This window comes from Azolla caroliniana, unplaced genomic scaffold, assembly GCF_043228905.1.
Source record: "Azolla caroliniana isolate FFs.n. ecotype wild unplaced genomic scaffold, voAzoCaro1.0.p SCAF_2, whole genome shotgun sequence".
Taxonomy (NCBI): Eukaryota; Viridiplantae; Streptophyta; class Polypodiopsida; order Salviniales; family Salviniaceae; genus Azolla; species Azolla caroliniana.
The window spans coordinates 22,145,884-22,164,392 of NW_028230437.1; the positions used below are offsets into that span (position 1 = coordinate 22,145,884).

Below are 18,509 nucleotides of genomic sequence, written 5' to 3' on the forward strand. Positions count from 1 at the left end.
CTCCGCCTATGCATTTCCTGTATATATGTTCCCCAAGTCCTAGTACTCTATTTTATTCTCTTTCTTGTATATTGCCTCAGATGTGGTATGCATCAGATTGATTGTGGTTTTTCATGACTCTTACGTGTGACAGAGTCTCAAATCCTTGGTGTCTCCTTTTGCCCAATCGCGTGCTCAGGTTTTTAATGCAGTTTTGTGTATTTTGGCTTATATACTTGCATGCGAATGTCTTCATGGATTCGGCATATTTTCTCATCAAGAACAACTATGACTATTTATTTCTTTTTGCAATAGTTTATGTTTTCCGTCTGATGGCATTATGTAACAATACTCTTGCATTAATATCAAGTTTCTATTATTTATGGAAATGTATGGTATGGTTTGGGCATATTTGCTGACAAAATGACATTATGTGGCATGCTTCTATGTGTTATTATATAATGAGATTGATTTCAAAATAAGGTTGATTATATGTTACTATATAATTGATGCACACTGTTGAAGACATATGGGTTACTGTTTGGGCCATATGTAGAGCATTTACTTGTCATGTGAGTGCTTTACCTTCCTTGAAGGTAGTATTGGCCAGGGCTGAAAACTCATACCTTATATCACAATGGTGTTCATTTCCATGAAGATGAACACATTAAGAGCTTTTAAGCATATACATTATATACTAAATACTGTTGAACATGGTAACCTTGTTTTCTTCCTGTGTAACTCATCTTTCTTCCACTGTTTCTATTTCTCCTTCTCTTTCTCTCTTACAGGGCAAAGGTGTTGGAAATAAAAGGAAAAAAAGAACCTCTTGACATAACAATTGGTCTTCTGAAGAGATCATAGTGATGCCAATGGCTATGGCATCTCAAGCTTCTTCTGCTACCTGTACACAATATCTTTTCTCCTCTCGTCAGAGCCATTTAGCTTCTTCAAAAACGAAGCAGAACCTATCCACATATAAGAACTCATCTTCTTTGCGTTGCGAAAACATAGGGGATGGCAGAAAGCTTGCTTCTTTCATTGGTATGTGGGAATCTCCTTTATGCATATTTACATAAATGTACTGTCTTTCTTCATATGAATGTTCATATGCACATGACGCCTTTCTGTACATGTATACACAATCTTCTTTATCTGTATATGTACAAACTTCATCACCTATTTATAGTTTCATGTGTATGTATGTCTTCTTTATTCCATGTGTTTGTCTTTTTATCTATATCTATGCACATATGCACGTTTCTCATGCACATATCTTTTGTTATAATTCTTTGTGATATATATGTACCAATATTCAATGTTGGAAGTTACAGGTTTGGTCTCAAAACCACTGCATTGCAGAAGGAAAGTAATAATGATTCCTGATGCTATTGTTACTGGAAGTGAGAAGGTATAACTCGTTATTCTTTCACACATGAAATTTAAAGGGATATTCTTCTGTTCATTGTGAAATGCATTTTTATGGTATAAATTCATTCATATTGTCAATCTAAATAGAATTTTAAGCAAGGGCACTTATGTATTAGTTCATCATAACCTAGATCGTATCATTACCTCAGAATCGAGCACAAGATGCTTCTCCCTGGTTTATATTTATTGTGTATTTATCTTCTGCATTGCTTGTATCAATTGTCCCTATATTATTGTAATTTGAACGCAGCTTAGTTACATAATGTATATCTAAGGCACAGTTTGATCTTGCTTTATTTTACTGCACTACTCCAAGTTTTTTTGTTTAGAGATGCTAAAATAGACTTCTTTTGTCTTTCTCTCTCCTTGGAGACATCTTTGTCGGAGATCTTTAGAAGGCAGAGTTTTTTGTCCATTAAGGCTCAAAATGTTAAGTGCTTAGCTAACGAGTTATCTGGTACCCAGACAGTTTTATTAATTTTGTTATATCTATTTTAGTTTGTGGTGATGATACAACATGTCAAGATATAATCTTTCATTCAATCTAACAGGCCTTTTTTCCCGCTTAAAACATCTTATTTCAAGATATAATCTCTCATTCAATCTCATTGGCAATATAATCTTTCATTCAATCTAATAGGCCTTTTTCCCTCTTAAAACATCTTATTTGAAGATATAATCTCACATTCAATCTCATTGCTCATTTTGGCATCTTAAACATATTCATTCATTTATTTATTCTCTATGGATTTATAATGATATACTATGGATTTACACCATATCTACATACATCATCAAGTATTTTACACAGAATGTACATGCCATATACACATACTATTCAAGTTTATACTATGCAAATGTACACATTTTCTCCTACAACATGAAAACACAGTGAATCAATGTATGTTGCCTTGGTGTAAGATAACTGAACAATGTTATTGCATGGTTTTTGAATTGTCTCTGCAATTATCGGTAAATGAGTCCTGCTCATCTTTTCATGTAATATTTATGAACATGATTTCTTGGTGTTATCAGAGTGTTGAAGCTGTTCCGAAGCTCATGTGCAACAATCAAGTAGTCCATTACTTTAGGACACCATTCCTTTCAGAAAGTTCAGTTGTTGAACTACTAAAACAAGTATTTTTTTGGTTGATGTTAAATACATTCTGTACAGATTTGCAGAGAATTTAATGTCTCACTCCATTGATCTGCTATTTCTCAGGCACAAGAAAAAATCTCTCTTCATATTCACTCAATAGAAACAGAACAGGTAAATATAATTTATTTACTCCATCATAGTCTCTCTAGTATTTCTATATCATGTGATTGTTGTCAAATTTGCTCGCGTAGTGTTTCAATGTTGGCCTTAGCTCAGATATTCCTATGAAAAAGCTGGAGGTTCTAAAATGGTTGTTGAGAGAAACGTTTGAGCCTGATCGATTGCAAAGTGCAAGTATCTTGGAAAAACATAAATCCGCTGGTAAAATTTACTAATTTCTAGACACAAATATTTCTATATTTTATCACCTGTTATGATTTTGTTTTTCATTCACAAATATTATTTGTGATGTATTATGTGCTGTTAGGTGGGGGGCCGATGGATGGTTCTGTGTCTTATGTAGTTGAAGTGGGTCCTCGCCTCTCTTTTACTACTGCATGGTCTGCAAATGCTGTCTCAATATGCAAAGCATGTGGCCTGAATGAGGTGTATCGTATTGAACGCTCACGTCGATATAAGCTATTGGTTGATGGTGATGAAGCACCTCTGGATTCAAGTCAACTTGATCAATTTGCTTCGTTGGTGAGATTTTGACTTATTATCAAACCTCACATACCTCTTAACTTTTCAATCATGTGGAGACACCTGATGTTATTAAATTTAACCATCATTGTACAGGTGCATGATAGGATGACAGAGTGTGTTTATGCATCAAAGCTTACATCTTTTGAAACAAGTGCCATACCAGAACCAGTTTATCAAGTACCAGTCATGAAGGTAATTCGAGCATAAGTGATTGTGAAAAGATATGACTAATATGATTAATCATTTTTAACTATCTGAATTCTTAATGTTGAGTTGCTTTCTTGCTCATTCAAGAGGGGAAGAAAAGCTCTGGAGGAAATCAATAAAGAACTAGGTCTTGCTTTTGATGAATTTGACCTTGAGGTAATAAACATTTGAAAGACCCACTTTATTTAACTATGATGGCAATGTTCAGAGACATTACATGCTAGAAATGCCATGGACATGTAGTAAACATTGACTGTTGGTACATTTAGACAGGAAAAGAGAACTATTTAGATTTATGCTATATTGAATGCATGTAGTTATCATCTTAATTTCACTGGCCAAAGTCATGTAAATAAGTAAACTAATTAAATTTCTGTTTATGATCTGCATTTACCTATAAACATACTAGTTTCCAATCCTTATTATTTTTTCTATCATTTTTCATATGTTGCATAGCAGCTAATTTTTACTCATGGTTCTACATTTATGCAGTACTATACTGACCTATTCTGTAATGACATCAAACGTGACCCCACAAATGTTGAGTTATTTGACATAGCTCAATCTAACAGTGAACATAGCAGACATTGGTTCTTTAAGGTAGCCGTGTACTTGACAATATGAGTTCTACCACAAAATCCTTCTTTGTACATTCATGCATGATACATTTTTTTGTTATTGCTACCAGGGTGAACTTGTTATTGATGGAAAAGTTGTTCCGAATTCACTAATGGACCTTGTTAAAGACACACTCAGAGCAAATCCAGCAAATTCTGTGATAGGGTTTAATGATAACTCAAGGTATGATGTAAGTTTGTGAGTTGATGATATAATAATGATGGGGTATTGAATCACAGATTTTATGCAAATTCTTGTAGTGCCATAAAAGGTTTCACAGTGGAATTATTGCGTCCAACAAATCCTGGTTTTCCCTCTTCTCTTGAGACGTGTATTCGTGATCTTGACATCTTATTCACTGCTGAAACACATAATTTTCCTTGTGCAGTATGTGCTTCTAGTTTCTCTCACATAAGGTTGAGTTATTTTACAAGATCCTTGCTTCGATATTTCATGCCCTTTTGCTTTCTATAAATATAGGTCGCACCCTTCCCTGGTGCTGAAACAGGTGCTGGAGGGCGGATAAGAGACACTCATGCCACAGGCACTGGGTCTTTAGTAGTGGCATCAACTGCTGGATATTGTGTTGGAAATCTTCAGGTAAAGATCAAAATGTTGTCCCAGTATGTTTTTCTGAAACTGCCTTGAAATTTTGAAACTAAAATAAAAGCTATTGAAGTATAACTTATTCTGAATATCCTGTGTAGCTTGATGATACTTTCAGTCCATGGGAAAATTCAAGCTTTGTCTACCCACAGAACTTAGCTTCTCCACTTCAGGTGTGAGTGGTTTATATGTTTGCATCTTAAACCGAATGCTGATTTTGGTCATGCTATGCATGTAGACTTTTATAGTTTTTTACTCTTAAGAGGCATTCACTCTAAAACAAAAGAGTACATTTGTGTGTGATTCCTTGCTACTGATTTAGAAGACTGTTTCAGCAAAGCCAGTGTTAAACCCTACATAAGATTTTCAAGAAAATGATGTTTTTCTACAGATTCTGATTGATGCAAGTAATGGTGCTTCTGACTATGGTAATAAATTTGGTGAACCATTGATTCAGGTTAGTGAACCATTAATAGAAGCATCAACAATATATATGGCAGTATGCAAGTTGTGTCCATAAATGTTAGGCTTTTAAGTAAACAATATATTTTAGGGCTTCACAAGAACTTTTGGGATGAGATTGCCAAATGGAGAACGCCGAGAATGGGTCAAACCAATCATGTTCAGTGCAGGCATTGGGCAGGTGTCCAACGTGTGCCTCTTTTCAGTTTAACCTGCACATACATTTCAGAATTTCATTCTAATCAATTTCAAGTTTTAACATTTTCCAGATTGACCATGAACATGTGAAGAAAGGAGAACCTGAGTTGGGTATGCTTGTAGTAAAGGTTTGAACATGCATGCGTTTTTCCTCATGGTTATTCTTTGAGATTCATGAGGAAATATGAATCCTTTACAAATGAACAGATTGGGGGCCCAGCGTACCGAATTGGCATGGGAGGAGGGGCAGCATCTAGTATGGTCAGTGTTGATTAGATTATATGCACTCTAGGCTCGTTTACATTATTTTTTGTAGCACATATTTGCAGATTTCATGTTTTTACAATACTGCAGCAGCCTTGTAGAGTGTAAAATTTGGCACACATTTCATGTTTTGTAAATGAGAATGGGGTATCTAGATAATCTTTTTGTACTGGTTGTGTGTGTGATTCACTAGCTATAAATTTTTTGACTTTGATAAACTTTTGATTGTCTCTGTATGGAGCACAAATTTTGCCTCTTGTTGATATCAATGAACTCAAAATGCACATGAACTTCTGGATAATTCTGGATAAATGTTCATTTTTGCATGCATCTAAATTCTATCTCTCATGCTAATCATTGTTATCTTTCAGGTAAGTGGTCAGAATGATGCGCAGTTAGATTTTAATGCAGTTCAGAGAGGAGATGCGGAGATGGCTCAAAAACTGTACCGAGTCATAAGGGCATGTGTAGAGATGGGCAAAGATAATCCAATAATAAGCATTCATGATCAAGGTGCAGGAGGGAACTGCAATGTTGTTAAGGAGATCATTTACCCCATGGTGAGTATACAATAGGAGCACAGTTCAAACAGTTTTAGAACAATTGCTGGTTTAATAGTATTTTGGTAATGAATGTGAAGGGTGCAGAAATAGATATAAGATCTATCGTGGTTGGGGACAATACACTCTCAGTTTTGGAGATATGGGGTGCTGAATATCAAGAGCAGGTTGATGATTATTGCTTTTTAAGTAGAGTTTCTGCTATAGAAAATTTGACAAGCCTTCATTCACATGCAATTTGTTTGGATTTTTGTTTTCACTATAGGATGCACTTCTTATCAAACCAGAGAATGAGAAGCGTCTTCGGTCAATATGTGACCGGGAGCGAGTTTCTATGGCTGTGATAGGACAGATAAGGTTATTTTTTTCTACTTTCCAGATGCTGTACTAAAAAATGTTTTCACTACCTGACTAGTTTGTTTTGGCAGTGGGGATGGAAAGATTATTTTAGTAGACTCTTTGGCAATTGCTGATGCTGCAGAAAGAGGCCTTCCTCCACCTATTCCTTCTGTAGATCTTCACCTTGAAAAAGTATGCAGCTTATAAAATAACTTTGATACCTAGCACAAAGTAAAGGCTAGATTCTTTTGAACCACCTTTTTTATGCTGATCTATATCCCTGATGATTTAAATATGTTTGGTATATGTATAAATTTTTTGTAGAGATACATTAGTCCATGAGGATTTATGGTACATTAACTCTGTTTGTATTATTTTATTTTTTGGATCAGATTCTTGGTGATATGCCAAGGAAGAGATTTGAATTTGTGCGAAGGCCACCTATGTGTGAGCCTTTGGACCTTGCACCTGATGTTACAATTATGGATGCTTTAAAGCGAGTGTTACACCTTCCCTCAGTTTGTTCAAAACGCTTCTTAACAACAAAGGTATATTTTCATGATGAATTTGCTTCACAGTAAAATGCAACGTATTGTGGCTTTGGATATTGGTGCATTCCCTGGTTATTTCATATTTTGTATCATGTGTAGGTTGACCGATGTGTAACTGGGCTGGTTGCACAACAGCAAACCGTTGGTCCGCTTCAGTTACCATTGTCAAATGTTGCAGTAATTGCCCAGGTTTGAAATGTGTTTCCATAATCTGAATCTTTATTTTTCATTTTAGATGTGATTCCTCTCTACCTCTGAAGGATGTTGTGACATTTGTTTATCTTCTTTGTCCTGAATGAACTTATATAATTCGTATTTCTCTTTAGTGTGTTGTATTCTGCCTATATCCAATGTCAATGTCAAAGTAATTGTTGAAAACTGGAGATTTCTAGAGTTTCATTCTCTATGGCTGCCGTTCAGCTGGACAGGCAGGCTTGCGGAAGGGGTTCAGAACTTTGGATCACATATTGACCCGCCGGGCCTTTATCGAGGAGGGTAGAGCCCATAATAAGAGGATTTATTGCTGCTTTGTGGATTTCCGAAAAGCCTTTGACACTGCCATGTGCTTGGCTTATGCAACGGCTAGAAGCCCTTGGTGTTCCTACAGATATGCGATGGGGAATCTATGAACTCTATGAATACGTGTCAAGAAAAGTGCGTTCTTCGAAGGTTTTGTCTGAGGTGATGGCTAGCACAATCGGAGTGAAGCAAGGATGCCTACTATCACCCATTCTCTTCAGTCTCTATATAGATGAGGTATTGCATTACATAGAGAGGTTCGGGGTTCGTGAGCATGCCTAGCTCCTACGCATACCTAGGAATAATATTTACAGGGCCTAGGTCCTCTATATGGGAGGTTGCTTGTGCCCAACTTTCTCGTGGATATGTAGCCCTTGGTGCTCTTGAAAGACAAGGTGCATATTTGCACCTCCAAGAGCCACGAACTAATCTGTGATTATTTGATACACTTGTTACACCTACTCTTCTCTATGGTGTAAAAACATGGAGACCAAGTCTTAACAAGGCAAATCATTGGAAAGATTTAGAGAGACCTTTAGTGTCAATGATTGCTTGCATGATAAGGAGCAAAGCAACGGTGCCCCATGATATAATCTGGGCAGAGATGGGAGTAGCCCCAGTAATCACTGAGGCATTGTTCCGATTAGTGACCTGTATCCAATGTCTTTGGGAGCTTCCTAAATGAACGTACCAAGGTTGGCACTTACGTCATTGAGACAACTGGCTGAAAATGGAGACATCCATTGTTGTTATGCTGAAATGCAACAATGGTTTGAATCACACGGCATAAACATAAATGCACTACTCCCGTTCCAATATAGCTTGGTCTTTCATCTAAACATGACCAAAGTGATAAAGAATAGAGTGATTTAAATTGATATTATTAACTTGGAAAACAAGATAACATGGATCGGCCCCAAAATTTCACTTGGTACGAAGATAGCCCACTACAAGACACACTTCTTACACACATCAGAGGATGGATTCATCGTCAGGCCACCTTATATGGACGTACATCTATCCTATGCGCTATGTAGTGTGATAGGGCAGTTGCAAACTTCATCACATCAATTAGAGATTGTGGTAGGCAGATATACACGAATTCCTCTAGAAGAAAGAATTTGCCAATTGTGTCATTAAGGAATGGAATCTGAAGAACACTATGTTTGTCACTGTAGTGTCTTTTATGAAATAAGAGGGAGATACCACTGCCTCTTTAAACAAGGATTTGGCCCACTACGCAAGGTAATGTAATATGAGGACCAAAGGTGCCTAAGGCTTTTCTTGCTAGAACTCAAGAGACATAGGGAAAAGTTGTTCGAGGACAATAGTACAACCACACAAGCTCATCCACAAAGAACAATCACAACTTTCTTTAGCCCCATCACTACTAATGGGCTACACAAATGGGCTCCTGACTAGGACATAACAAAGGGGTTACAATAGATTTGGCAATAACAATTTGTTGTGCACGTAGGCCTTGGCCCCATAGACCACACGACCTCACCACCCCCCACCCTTTTCATTGACAGATAAAGGCCATTATTTCCCGCCATCACAGGTTCTTCCCTTGCTTCAGGGACCTCTCCATTTTGGATTGACCTATGCTAGAGATCTTTCAAAGAAAAAAGTTATTATATATCTAACTTGAGAATCTTACATGTGGTATTTACCTTTATATTTACTTAGTAATATTTATTTTATTTTGATTTGTTCTCAAAGATGAGACAACAATTAAGATGTAATCTCTTGTTTGGTCTTATAGGCCATTTTGGCCTCTTAAAAGATGCTCATATATATCTGTCTTTCTTTCTATTGTAAATGGACATGCATTTTAAATTCGAGGCATATTTCTGTAGTTATGGTTTGAAGTGGAATGACTTTTTGAAGTTATCTTACTTTAAGTAAGCCCTTAGGAATTGATAAAACTGATAAATGGTCTATTTTGCAGACATATAAGGGTCTAACTGGTGGTGCTTGTGCTATTGGTGAACAGCCTATCAAGGTTCTCATCTTCTTGTATGGTGTTTATTGTACGTTAACTCGATTTATAACTGTAACATTTGTTGGGTGTATTTTGTGAATAGGGTCTGTTAGATCCCAGCGCAATGGCAAGGCTGGCAATAGGTGAAGCCCTGACCAATCTTGTATGGGCAAAGGTAAATAACTGGGGCATTATATCAGGTCTACATGTTAAATGAAATTTATAGAGCTAATTAGTTTTATTATTACAGATAACTGCACTTGAAGATGTTAAGGCTAGTGGAAATTGGATGTATGCTGCCAAAGTGGATGGTGAGGGTGCTTCTATGTATGATGCTGCAGTTGCCCTTCGGGATGCCATGATTGAGCTTAAAGTAGCTATAGATGGAGGAAAAGATAGTCTATCTATGGCTGCCCAGGCAGGTGGAGAATTGGTAAAAGCACCAGGTGACTTAGTTATAAGTGTATATGCGACGTGCCCTGATATCACTAAGACAGTAACACCTGATTTGAAGGTTAGCATTGGGAAATCTTAAAATGTGTCAGATATAATTTGTCCATCAAACTAACATAATATTCATTTGCTTCATTTTATAGCTTGGGGATGGGGGAGTTATTTTGTTCATAGATCTAGCCAAAGGAAAGCGTCGTCTCGGAGGTTCTGCCTTTGCACAAGTTTTTGATCAGGTACATGATAGCACGTGCTTTCATTTGAAAAGTTGCTCATTGTAAACTAACTATAGCTTGATACATGGTTCTGCAGATAGGCAATGTTTGCCCAGATATAGATGATGTACCTTACCTTGGCAAAGTCTTCTCAGTGGTACAGGTAACACGCATTTTGTTTCACCTATAGATAGACCAAGATTACGTGGCAGATGCATTACCTTGATATGCTTGTCTTTTAGGGGCTTCTTGATAAAAGAGTAATTTCAGCTGGACATGATATAAGCGATGGGGGTATAGTTGTTGCATTGTTAGAAATGGCATTTTCTGGAAACTGTGGGCTGAGAGTATGTTTGCCTGCACCTGTTGATGGCCAACCTTCTGATATTTCCCTATTCGAGGCATTGTTTTCAGAGGAGCTAGGTCTTCTTCTTGAGGTTCAGATCTGGAAGTGCTTATATTGCTGTCTTGTTCTTGTTGTATCCTCTAATGCTGAATGTTATAATGATGAGGGATATATGTATGCATGTTTGCGTTTAGGTTGATCAGAGATTACAGGATCAAGTCATTACTGAACTTGTGGCAGCTGGAGTTTCTGCATCTGTGATTGGCAGTGTTACATCTACACCAGTCATTAGTATTTCAGTTGATGGTCATGAATGTGTAAAAGGCTCAACCATGGAGCTCAGGGACATGTGGGAAGAAACAAGTTTTAATCTGGAGATGTTGCAAAGGTTGAACTCATGTGTTGAAGCAGAAAAAGAGGGTTTGAAATACAGGACTACACCTCAATGGAAATTGCCATTTATTCCTACACAGACAGCTGAGAAATTCTTAGTTTCTGAAGTCAAACCAAAAGTGGCTATTATTAGAGAAGAAGGTAGCAATAGTGATCGTGAGATGTCAGCAATGGTACATGCTGCTGGTTTTGAGCCTTGGGACATCAGTATGTCAGATATACTATCAGAAAAGATTAGTTTGGAAAAGTTCAGAGGAGTGGTCTTTGTTGGGGGTTTTAGCTACGCTGATGTGCTGGATTCTGGCAAAGGCTGGGCAGCAAGCATTAGATTCAATGATGCTCTCTTAAAACAGGTATTGGAACACCTTTCTTTCAAGTAAATGTTTGTTGGATTCTCTTTAAAAAGTATGTTTCTCATAAGCTTAATTTTGTGTACAAAACTTGGACATCATGGTAAGTATTCAAAACTTAGAGGGGTATTTTGGTAAGAAAGACTGCCGTTTTTGGATATTTATGATAGCACTCCCAAATTTAAAATAATTACTGGAATACCCCTTTAGCTCAAAATTGATTACAGAGGCACTTGTTCAAATTTAAGAACTTACGGTTATAGTAAATGGGTAACAAATCCAGGGTATTCTGGTGTTTTTCCCTTTGATGTATGCTCATGTCAATTGAGACACTGGTTTTCCTTCCATGAACGTAGTTTGAAGACTTCTACGAACGACCTGATACATTCAGCCTCGGTGTCTGTAATGGCTGCCAATTGATGGCCCTTCTGGGGTGGATTCCTGGCATCGGTACAGATGATATATCACAACCACGATTCATTCACAATGAATCAGGACGCTTCGAATGTCGATTCAGCTCTGTAACAATACAAAAATCTCCTGCGATAATGTTTGAAGGCATGGATGGGTTGACTACTGGCATTTGGATAGCTCATGGGGAAGGGAGAGCCCTTTTCCCGGATGAGGGTGTGTTGGAGAGAGTAATTAAATCAGAGTTGGCACCACTGAGGTATTGTAATGATAATGGTGATGTGACTGAGGCGTATCCATTCAATCCCAATGGATCACCTTTGGGGATTGCTGCTTTATGTTCCCCGGATGGTAGGCACTTGGCAATGATGCCGCATCCTGAGAGATGTTTCCTCATGTGGCAATACCCTTGGTATCCAAAGGAATGGGAGTCTCTGGATGTGAGTCCGTGGCTTCGAATGTTCCAGAATGCTCGAGAGTGGTGTGAACGAGAGGAGAGGTAAAACACTATTATTACCCAAGGTATGGAGAAATCATTTCTTCTATGAAGTACCACTTTATTTGCTATCTTTGTTCTTTTGCTGGTTATGTCTTCTGGTTGGAACATGACTTTTTTCGAATTTTAATTGGGTAATCCATAGAGTGAGTTTGTATTTCTTCTATTGAGGAATTAAAATTCACATCCAGAAAAATCTGGGTGTAATCATGCTAGTAAAAGAGTGGCACTAGCATATGATTGAGAGAAAATTGAAAGACAAAGAAGTCTGCCTACACAACTATGTATTTTGATGATCAAAAGTGCACTACACAATAATAAGGTGGTTTCTTGTAAAACCTCAGTTACATAATATACTAAAGCTATCACCTTAGGAGTTTTGAGAGAAGCATCATTTCATCAAAGGAAGTGAAAAATGCTTTGTTAACCTAATCACGTCGTTTTGCTTTAGAGAAATTTGAGAATCTTACAGAATCAATACATATTGTCAGCGAGAATGTAACTAAGATAAATGAATGTTGATGATATTTCTATTTCATACCATACAATCTCACTATCTTTCTAGTATTTTGCATTTGAATTACCTTAATATCAACTTCATTCAAAATCATCAGTATCTCCTTGTTAGTATTGATGATGCATATATATGATTTTCTTTAGACTGTTTTGGGTTGTTAAAGTTCATAGGTATCACTTGTCAAGTTGGAAGTTCACTCGTGAGCACAAGTGTAGTGCTTGTCCATCAACCACTATCAGAGATGGAGTAGAGCAATTGCTTGTCCGATCCAAATAGGCATTGGTTGACAACAAAGGTTTCTGCTAATGTATGTTTCTAGTATTTTGCATTTGAATGACCTTAATATCTCCTTGTTAGTATTGATGATGTATGAATATGTCTTTCTTTAGACTGTTTTGGCTCGCTAAATCTCATAGATATCCATTGTCAAATTGGAAGTTCTCTTGTGAGTGCAAGCATAGTGCATGTCCATCAACCACTATCAGAGATGGAGTAGTAACTTGTTTGATGAAAGGCCTACCCTATTCACCAACTCAATTGCGTGGCTGAGCATGTACCAAAATCTCGTATGGAAAGTGCACCACTGAAAGTTCTCATATTGTTGTATACTAGCTTTGATCCATTTTGTAGGACCTTCAAGAATGCCTCTCATTTTCTAAAATGCATAATACAAACCACATCCACGGGCAAGCCCAAGCCCAAGCTTATTTTCGTTTATGAAACTCTAGATGCAATTCATGCTCTTTCCATGTTAGAAAATCACTAAAGAACCATGCCTTAAGAAAATGGACAAAAACATCCATTGCACAACATTTTATTGCATCCAAGGCTATCCAAATATACTCTTGTGCACATGTAGCCCTATCCCAAGTACGGTAAGAAATCATACTCATATAGAATGGGACTTGATTAGAGTGATGGATGAAATAATTATCTATCCAAGTTGGATGGATTTGCTTGATGGCTAGGTTGACTTGTTTGACATCGGTTTGCTATAAAACTTCCATAGCAACCTAGAAAAACCTATCTTCAAAGCATGATGCATGCGTTAAATTTCATAGCAAACACGGAACTTCATGGTTACACATTTTTAAATGTGCATGTTTCTATGTAGTGATTGGATTTTTGGGTGATGTTAATAGGTCAACAATTTTTAAGCTTGCATCAATGAAAAAAGTTAATTCTTCACAATTGGTTTGATTGCTCATGCAATGAATCATATTAAGAATATAAGTTAGAAAACAACAACCCAATCCAAATTTCTTGTAAAAAGATATAATTGAACAAGCTACCTTGTAAATAACTTGCAGGCCTTGTATAGAAAATCAAGCCATAGGGCTGAGAAATGAATATTGTTATGTAGTTTGAACACTTGACAAACATTGGGTGTCAAATGTAGAACACTTGAAAAATTGGTTCAACCACACCATTCCAGATGTAAAACCAATATTTTGAAAAACATGGGGCTCAAATAAAATATGATAGTCATCCATGGACAAGATTTATTAGGTGGAGCAACTCATGCAAATTTGCCAATGTAGCATTGTGAAAATATAAGCAAACAATATAAGGGATTTTGGTATCCAAACCTGGATAGTGATGGATTAAATGAAATTGAAAATTTATGTATGTAGCTAGGTTTTGTCAACTTGGTTGGAGCTCCCTTTATAAACTAAATAGCATGTAGTTCAAAATGTGTGCATACATTATCATACAAAAGTATTAAACTCTTCCTTGTACATTATCATACAAATTGAAAGGTTTATGGTGTCTTCCTCCTAGATTATCATTTACTAAAAGAAAGATTATTATTTCTGCATGGTACAACATTATTTGTTTCGATATGGCCAATGTTCCATTTGCATCGTTGAATCCTTTTTGGATTGCGACTCCATTGAATCATTGTTGTTGCGAAGATGCATGTGTGTGAAATGGGAGTGGGACTATTGGGGATTTGAACCAATGCATAGAGCTAAGATTCACATTTTAAATTCCATCATGCTCCTCATGGATCATTATGAGCCCTTTAGCATGAAGCTCTAGAGTCCTTTCTTCAAATTGAAGGCAATTTCACGTATCTTCCTGCTCTATACTCATATATCTTGGACATAAATATGATTGACCTAATTCTAGTCCTAAGTATTTTATTCTATTACAGAAAGGGAATGTGCACGAGTTGCACGTCTAGATAGAATAACTAGCGTCTTCCGGTTACATTTCAATTATGGTTTAGGGAGATGCGCGAAATCTCAACGAAATACTTGCTACTAAGTTTTGTGTACAAACTAGAGCATTTCACACTCATATATCTTGGACATAAACTTGATTAACCTAATTTTGTTTTTAGGTATTTTATTCTACTACAGAAAGGAGGTGTGTGCGAGTTGCATGTCTAGATAGGATAACTAGTGTCTTCCAATTGCACTTCATTAGTGCAAAACCTAAACGGAATTCTCGCTACTAAGTTTTGCGTACAAACTAGAGCATTTCACACTCATATATCTTGGACATAAACTTGATTAACCTAATTTTGTTCTTAGGTATTTTATTCTACTACACAAAGGGTGTGTGTGCGAGTTGCATGTCTAGATAGGATAACTAGTGTTTTCCAGTTGCACTTCATTAGTGCAAAACCTAAACGGAATTCTTGCTACTAAGTTTTGCGTAGGAACTAGAGCCTTTCTTACTCTTATATCTTGGACATAAACTTCATTAACCTAATTCTGGCCCTAGGTATTTTATTCTATTACAGAAAGCGAGCGTGTGCGAGTTGCATGTCTAGATAGGATAACTGGTGTGTTCCAGTTGTAGTTCAATTAGGGGTTAGGAAGAAGTGCAAAAACCTCAATGAAAAACTTGCTACTAAGTTTTGCGCCGGAACTAGAGCATTTCATTCTAATATATCTTGGATATAAATCCGATTAACTTAATTTTGGTCCTAGGTATTTTATTCTATTTTAGAAAGGGAGTGTGTGCAAGTTGCACGTCCGGATAGGATAACTGGTGTCTTCCAATTGAACTTTAATTAGGGATTCGGGAGATGTGCAAAACCTCAACGAAATTGCTACTAAGTTTTGCGCATGACCTTGAGCATTTCATTGGAATCAATAAAAACTTTCTAAATTTCTTCCAAGCCAAAAGGACAACCATAATCCTTGAATGATTACGACACTCATTGGAATCAACAGTTCACAAGAAATGTATTTTTGTAGGTATATATAAAAAAATATTGTTCATAATTCTAACTCAGATACAAGCAAAATGAAGTCTCGACTCTGTTACATGGAGTGCCTTGATCGGCAAATAGATCAGATAGAAGTAGTAATACATAAGAGATAAGAGAAATGTCCCGATAAAAAATGGCCACATCGCCTTTTCTTGCTGTTGATCTTATTCGCAACCTCGAGTTGCTCAATCAACACATTTGCTTTGTACCAAAATGGGATCGATGACAATGAGCTCTCTTATCCCTTTTATAGGCTACATGAACTCCATTTCCAAATAAAAATACTAAATCCTTCTTTTTGCATTTGAACCAAAATGGGATCGTAGACTATGAGCTTTCTTATCCCTTATATAGGCACTTGGAGATCCTCTCCGAAATACAAATAATAAATCCTTCTTCTAGCATGTACCTTGATTTTAACCATTGATATGCATCTATAGTTATGCCCCAAGGGGGCCTCCACTTGACACACTAAAGTCGACATATTGTCTCCGTAGGGTTTAAACCCTTGACCTTTTCATTTTGAGAGTAAGTTCTTGGCAATTGAACTATATCTTTTTGTTGTCTTGAGCCTCATCCAATCACATGTCTTTCTAGTCATACCTTTGTCCTAACCTTCAACCTTTCATAAACCTAGAGTTTGATGATCTTCTTCCCATGAGCACACCACATCATGACATTGTGTGGTTTTGTGCATTGATTGGGGATGACGCCTATGGCCGACAAGCTCGATGCATTTTGAAACTTACTCAATGCAAAATATTTTGGACGTACACCCACCATGACGATGATGTAGTTATCAAAGACATCATCTTCGCAACAAGCTCTAGTCCCTTAGTGAGGGAGATCAAATTAGGTTTGGTAGATTTGAACAAGTTATCAAATCACAACACCTTTGACAAATTCAGATTTGAGAATGAGCTCGTCTTTCAGGTAAACGTGGTCTACATGTAAGATGCAAGATTTGTTAGAGTATTGAAACAATGTGATGATTGGTCATTTTAGTGTCATGAAGGTCCTTGGACTTGTATAGTTAGATTTGTGATGGCCTTAATAATGGAAGTTATTCAACACATTTTTCATCTTGTGATGCTTATGCTTGGTTATTCAACAAGTTTGTCATATTGTGATGCTTATAGTTTGTTGAAAGGCCCCTACCATCACCCCTATAATAAACCTTCGGCCTCAATTCTACAATCACTTTTTGATCCTCAATAAACCTTGGGCCTCAATTCAACCTAAAATGTGCCCATTGCATCTACCTTATTTAGGCAGAGTATTATATACAATTGTACATTTACCAACATAAATATAGAGCTCGAAAATAGGTTGCATTGGCAGTGAAGATTATGCCTTATTGTTGCAACATCACATAGAACCAAGAAGTTGGCATCAAGTCCACCTATGCTCCCATCTTATCAACATGGCGAACACATTTCATTGGTTTCTAATTGGCTCATCTAAAGACATTGTTGAGAGAAGTTGTCTTAAAAACAACGAAATTCAAACTTTGCTACATCCAATTTTTGGTTGTCTATCCTCAGAGGAGTTTCAATGAATGTAGAGAACAGTGAGGACATGATCTTGATGTGATACACCAAATTTTGTATAGCCTTGTATATACTATTACTCCATTTATTGATTAATTGCTATTATTTTTCGCTTACTACTCTATTTTGTAGATATTTGATTTACATTTAGGGATCACCACTAGGATGCGTGTTGTAACACCTATGCAATTGTTATAAACTAGTTTTGAGGCAAAATAGAAAACCAAATTCTAAATTCAAGTTTTGTACATCCTTTGATGCTCATACTAATTTGTGGTTTCCTCTCAATGTATATAAACTAGGAAAGGCTCTTTAGGAATGTTTGACTTCTATTGCTCAAGAAGATTCCAAAGTTGACCTACTAAAAAAAAGGCACATTAAGTCATATTTAAATGTGGAATGGGCACAATTTAACTTGATAATAAACTAAGTTGAAGTTTTATTTCATCATTAGTACCATTAAGTGCTTTCGTACTATCATTTACTCATCAGATGTCTTGCAAATATATTTATGATCAATGAGTAAAAGACAATGAAAGTTAGTCCAAGGACGAATGCATTATTGACACGTTGGACTCACTTACATAACTAGATATTGGCCTTTAGAAATTCAACCATAGATAAATAACAAAAAAGTATGTTAAAACAATAAAAAAGGTGGATAGGCTTGATGTCAAACATAAGAAAGCGTTCTTGAATTTGTAGAGGAGTAAGAGAGAAACAATGAAAAGGGAAGAAAAGAAGGTGCATACCTCGAATCAGATAGCACACGTGTTGAGCGAACGACATGATTGATATGAAATGACAAATACATCGTATTCAACTTTTAAACATTTCAACTTGTGGAAAGAATGCACATTCCTAATGGCCAAAAAAGAGACATGGATATTTTGCCTTTGGACGATCGTATATTTTGATAGTCCTTGGTAGCCTTTTGTTGTACTTCCAATTTATATCTACCCACCTCATACATTATAACACTAATTCCAAAAATAATATCATTTGTTTAATTGGAATAGCCAAAACTTTAGTA

The 18,509-nt window shown here is 36.6% G+C and overlaps 1 protein-coding gene across 1 annotated transcript in view; it reads left to right on the top strand.

Moving 5' to 3' along the window:
- Positions 1-12,556, top strand: part of PUR4 (purine biosynthesis 4) — a 13,630-nt gene extending 1,074 nt beyond the window's left edge. The window contains exons 2-32 of the mRNA XM_087315383.1: positions 771-1,023; positions 1,314-1,390; positions 2,446-2,547; positions 2,633-2,680; positions 2,761-2,890; positions 2,997-3,211; positions 3,308-3,406; positions 3,509-3,577; positions 3,914-4,021; positions 4,110-4,222; positions 4,300-4,426; positions 4,520-4,639; positions 4,747-4,818; positions 5,037-5,102; positions 5,199-5,288; positions 5,377-5,433; positions 5,513-5,566; positions 5,941-6,129; positions 6,210-6,296; positions 6,395-6,486; positions 6,558-6,660; positions 6,861-7,016; positions 7,119-7,208; positions 9,490-9,543; positions 9,626-9,697; positions 9,773-10,036; positions 10,119-10,208; positions 10,285-10,350; positions 10,430-10,624; positions 10,728-11,279; positions 11,633-12,556. Of these exons, the coding sequence (XP_087171509.1) occupies positions 846-1,023; positions 1,314-1,390; positions 2,446-2,547; positions 2,633-2,680; positions 2,761-2,890; positions 2,997-3,211; positions 3,308-3,406; positions 3,509-3,577; positions 3,914-4,021; positions 4,110-4,222; positions 4,300-4,426; positions 4,520-4,639; positions 4,747-4,818; positions 5,037-5,102; positions 5,199-5,288; positions 5,377-5,433; positions 5,513-5,566; positions 5,941-6,129; positions 6,210-6,296; positions 6,395-6,486; positions 6,558-6,660; positions 6,861-7,016; positions 7,119-7,208; positions 9,490-9,543; positions 9,626-9,697; positions 9,773-10,036; positions 10,119-10,208; positions 10,285-10,350; positions 10,430-10,624; positions 10,728-11,279; positions 11,633-12,190 (4,293 nt within the window). The 5' untranslated portion in view covers positions 771-845 and the 3' untranslated portion in view covers positions 12,191-12,556. The remainder of the gene's footprint in view (positions 1-770; positions 1,024-1,313; positions 1,391-2,445; positions 2,548-2,632; positions 2,681-2,760; positions 2,891-2,996; positions 3,212-3,307; positions 3,407-3,508; positions 3,578-3,913; positions 4,022-4,109; positions 4,223-4,299; positions 4,427-4,519; positions 4,640-4,746; positions 4,819-5,036; positions 5,103-5,198; positions 5,289-5,376; positions 5,434-5,512; positions 5,567-5,940; positions 6,130-6,209; positions 6,297-6,394; positions 6,487-6,557; positions 6,661-6,860; positions 7,017-7,118; positions 7,209-9,489; positions 9,544-9,625; positions 9,698-9,772; positions 10,037-10,118; positions 10,209-10,284; positions 10,351-10,429; positions 10,625-10,727; positions 11,280-11,632) is intronic.
- Positions 12,557-18,509: the final 5,953 nt, after the last annotated feature.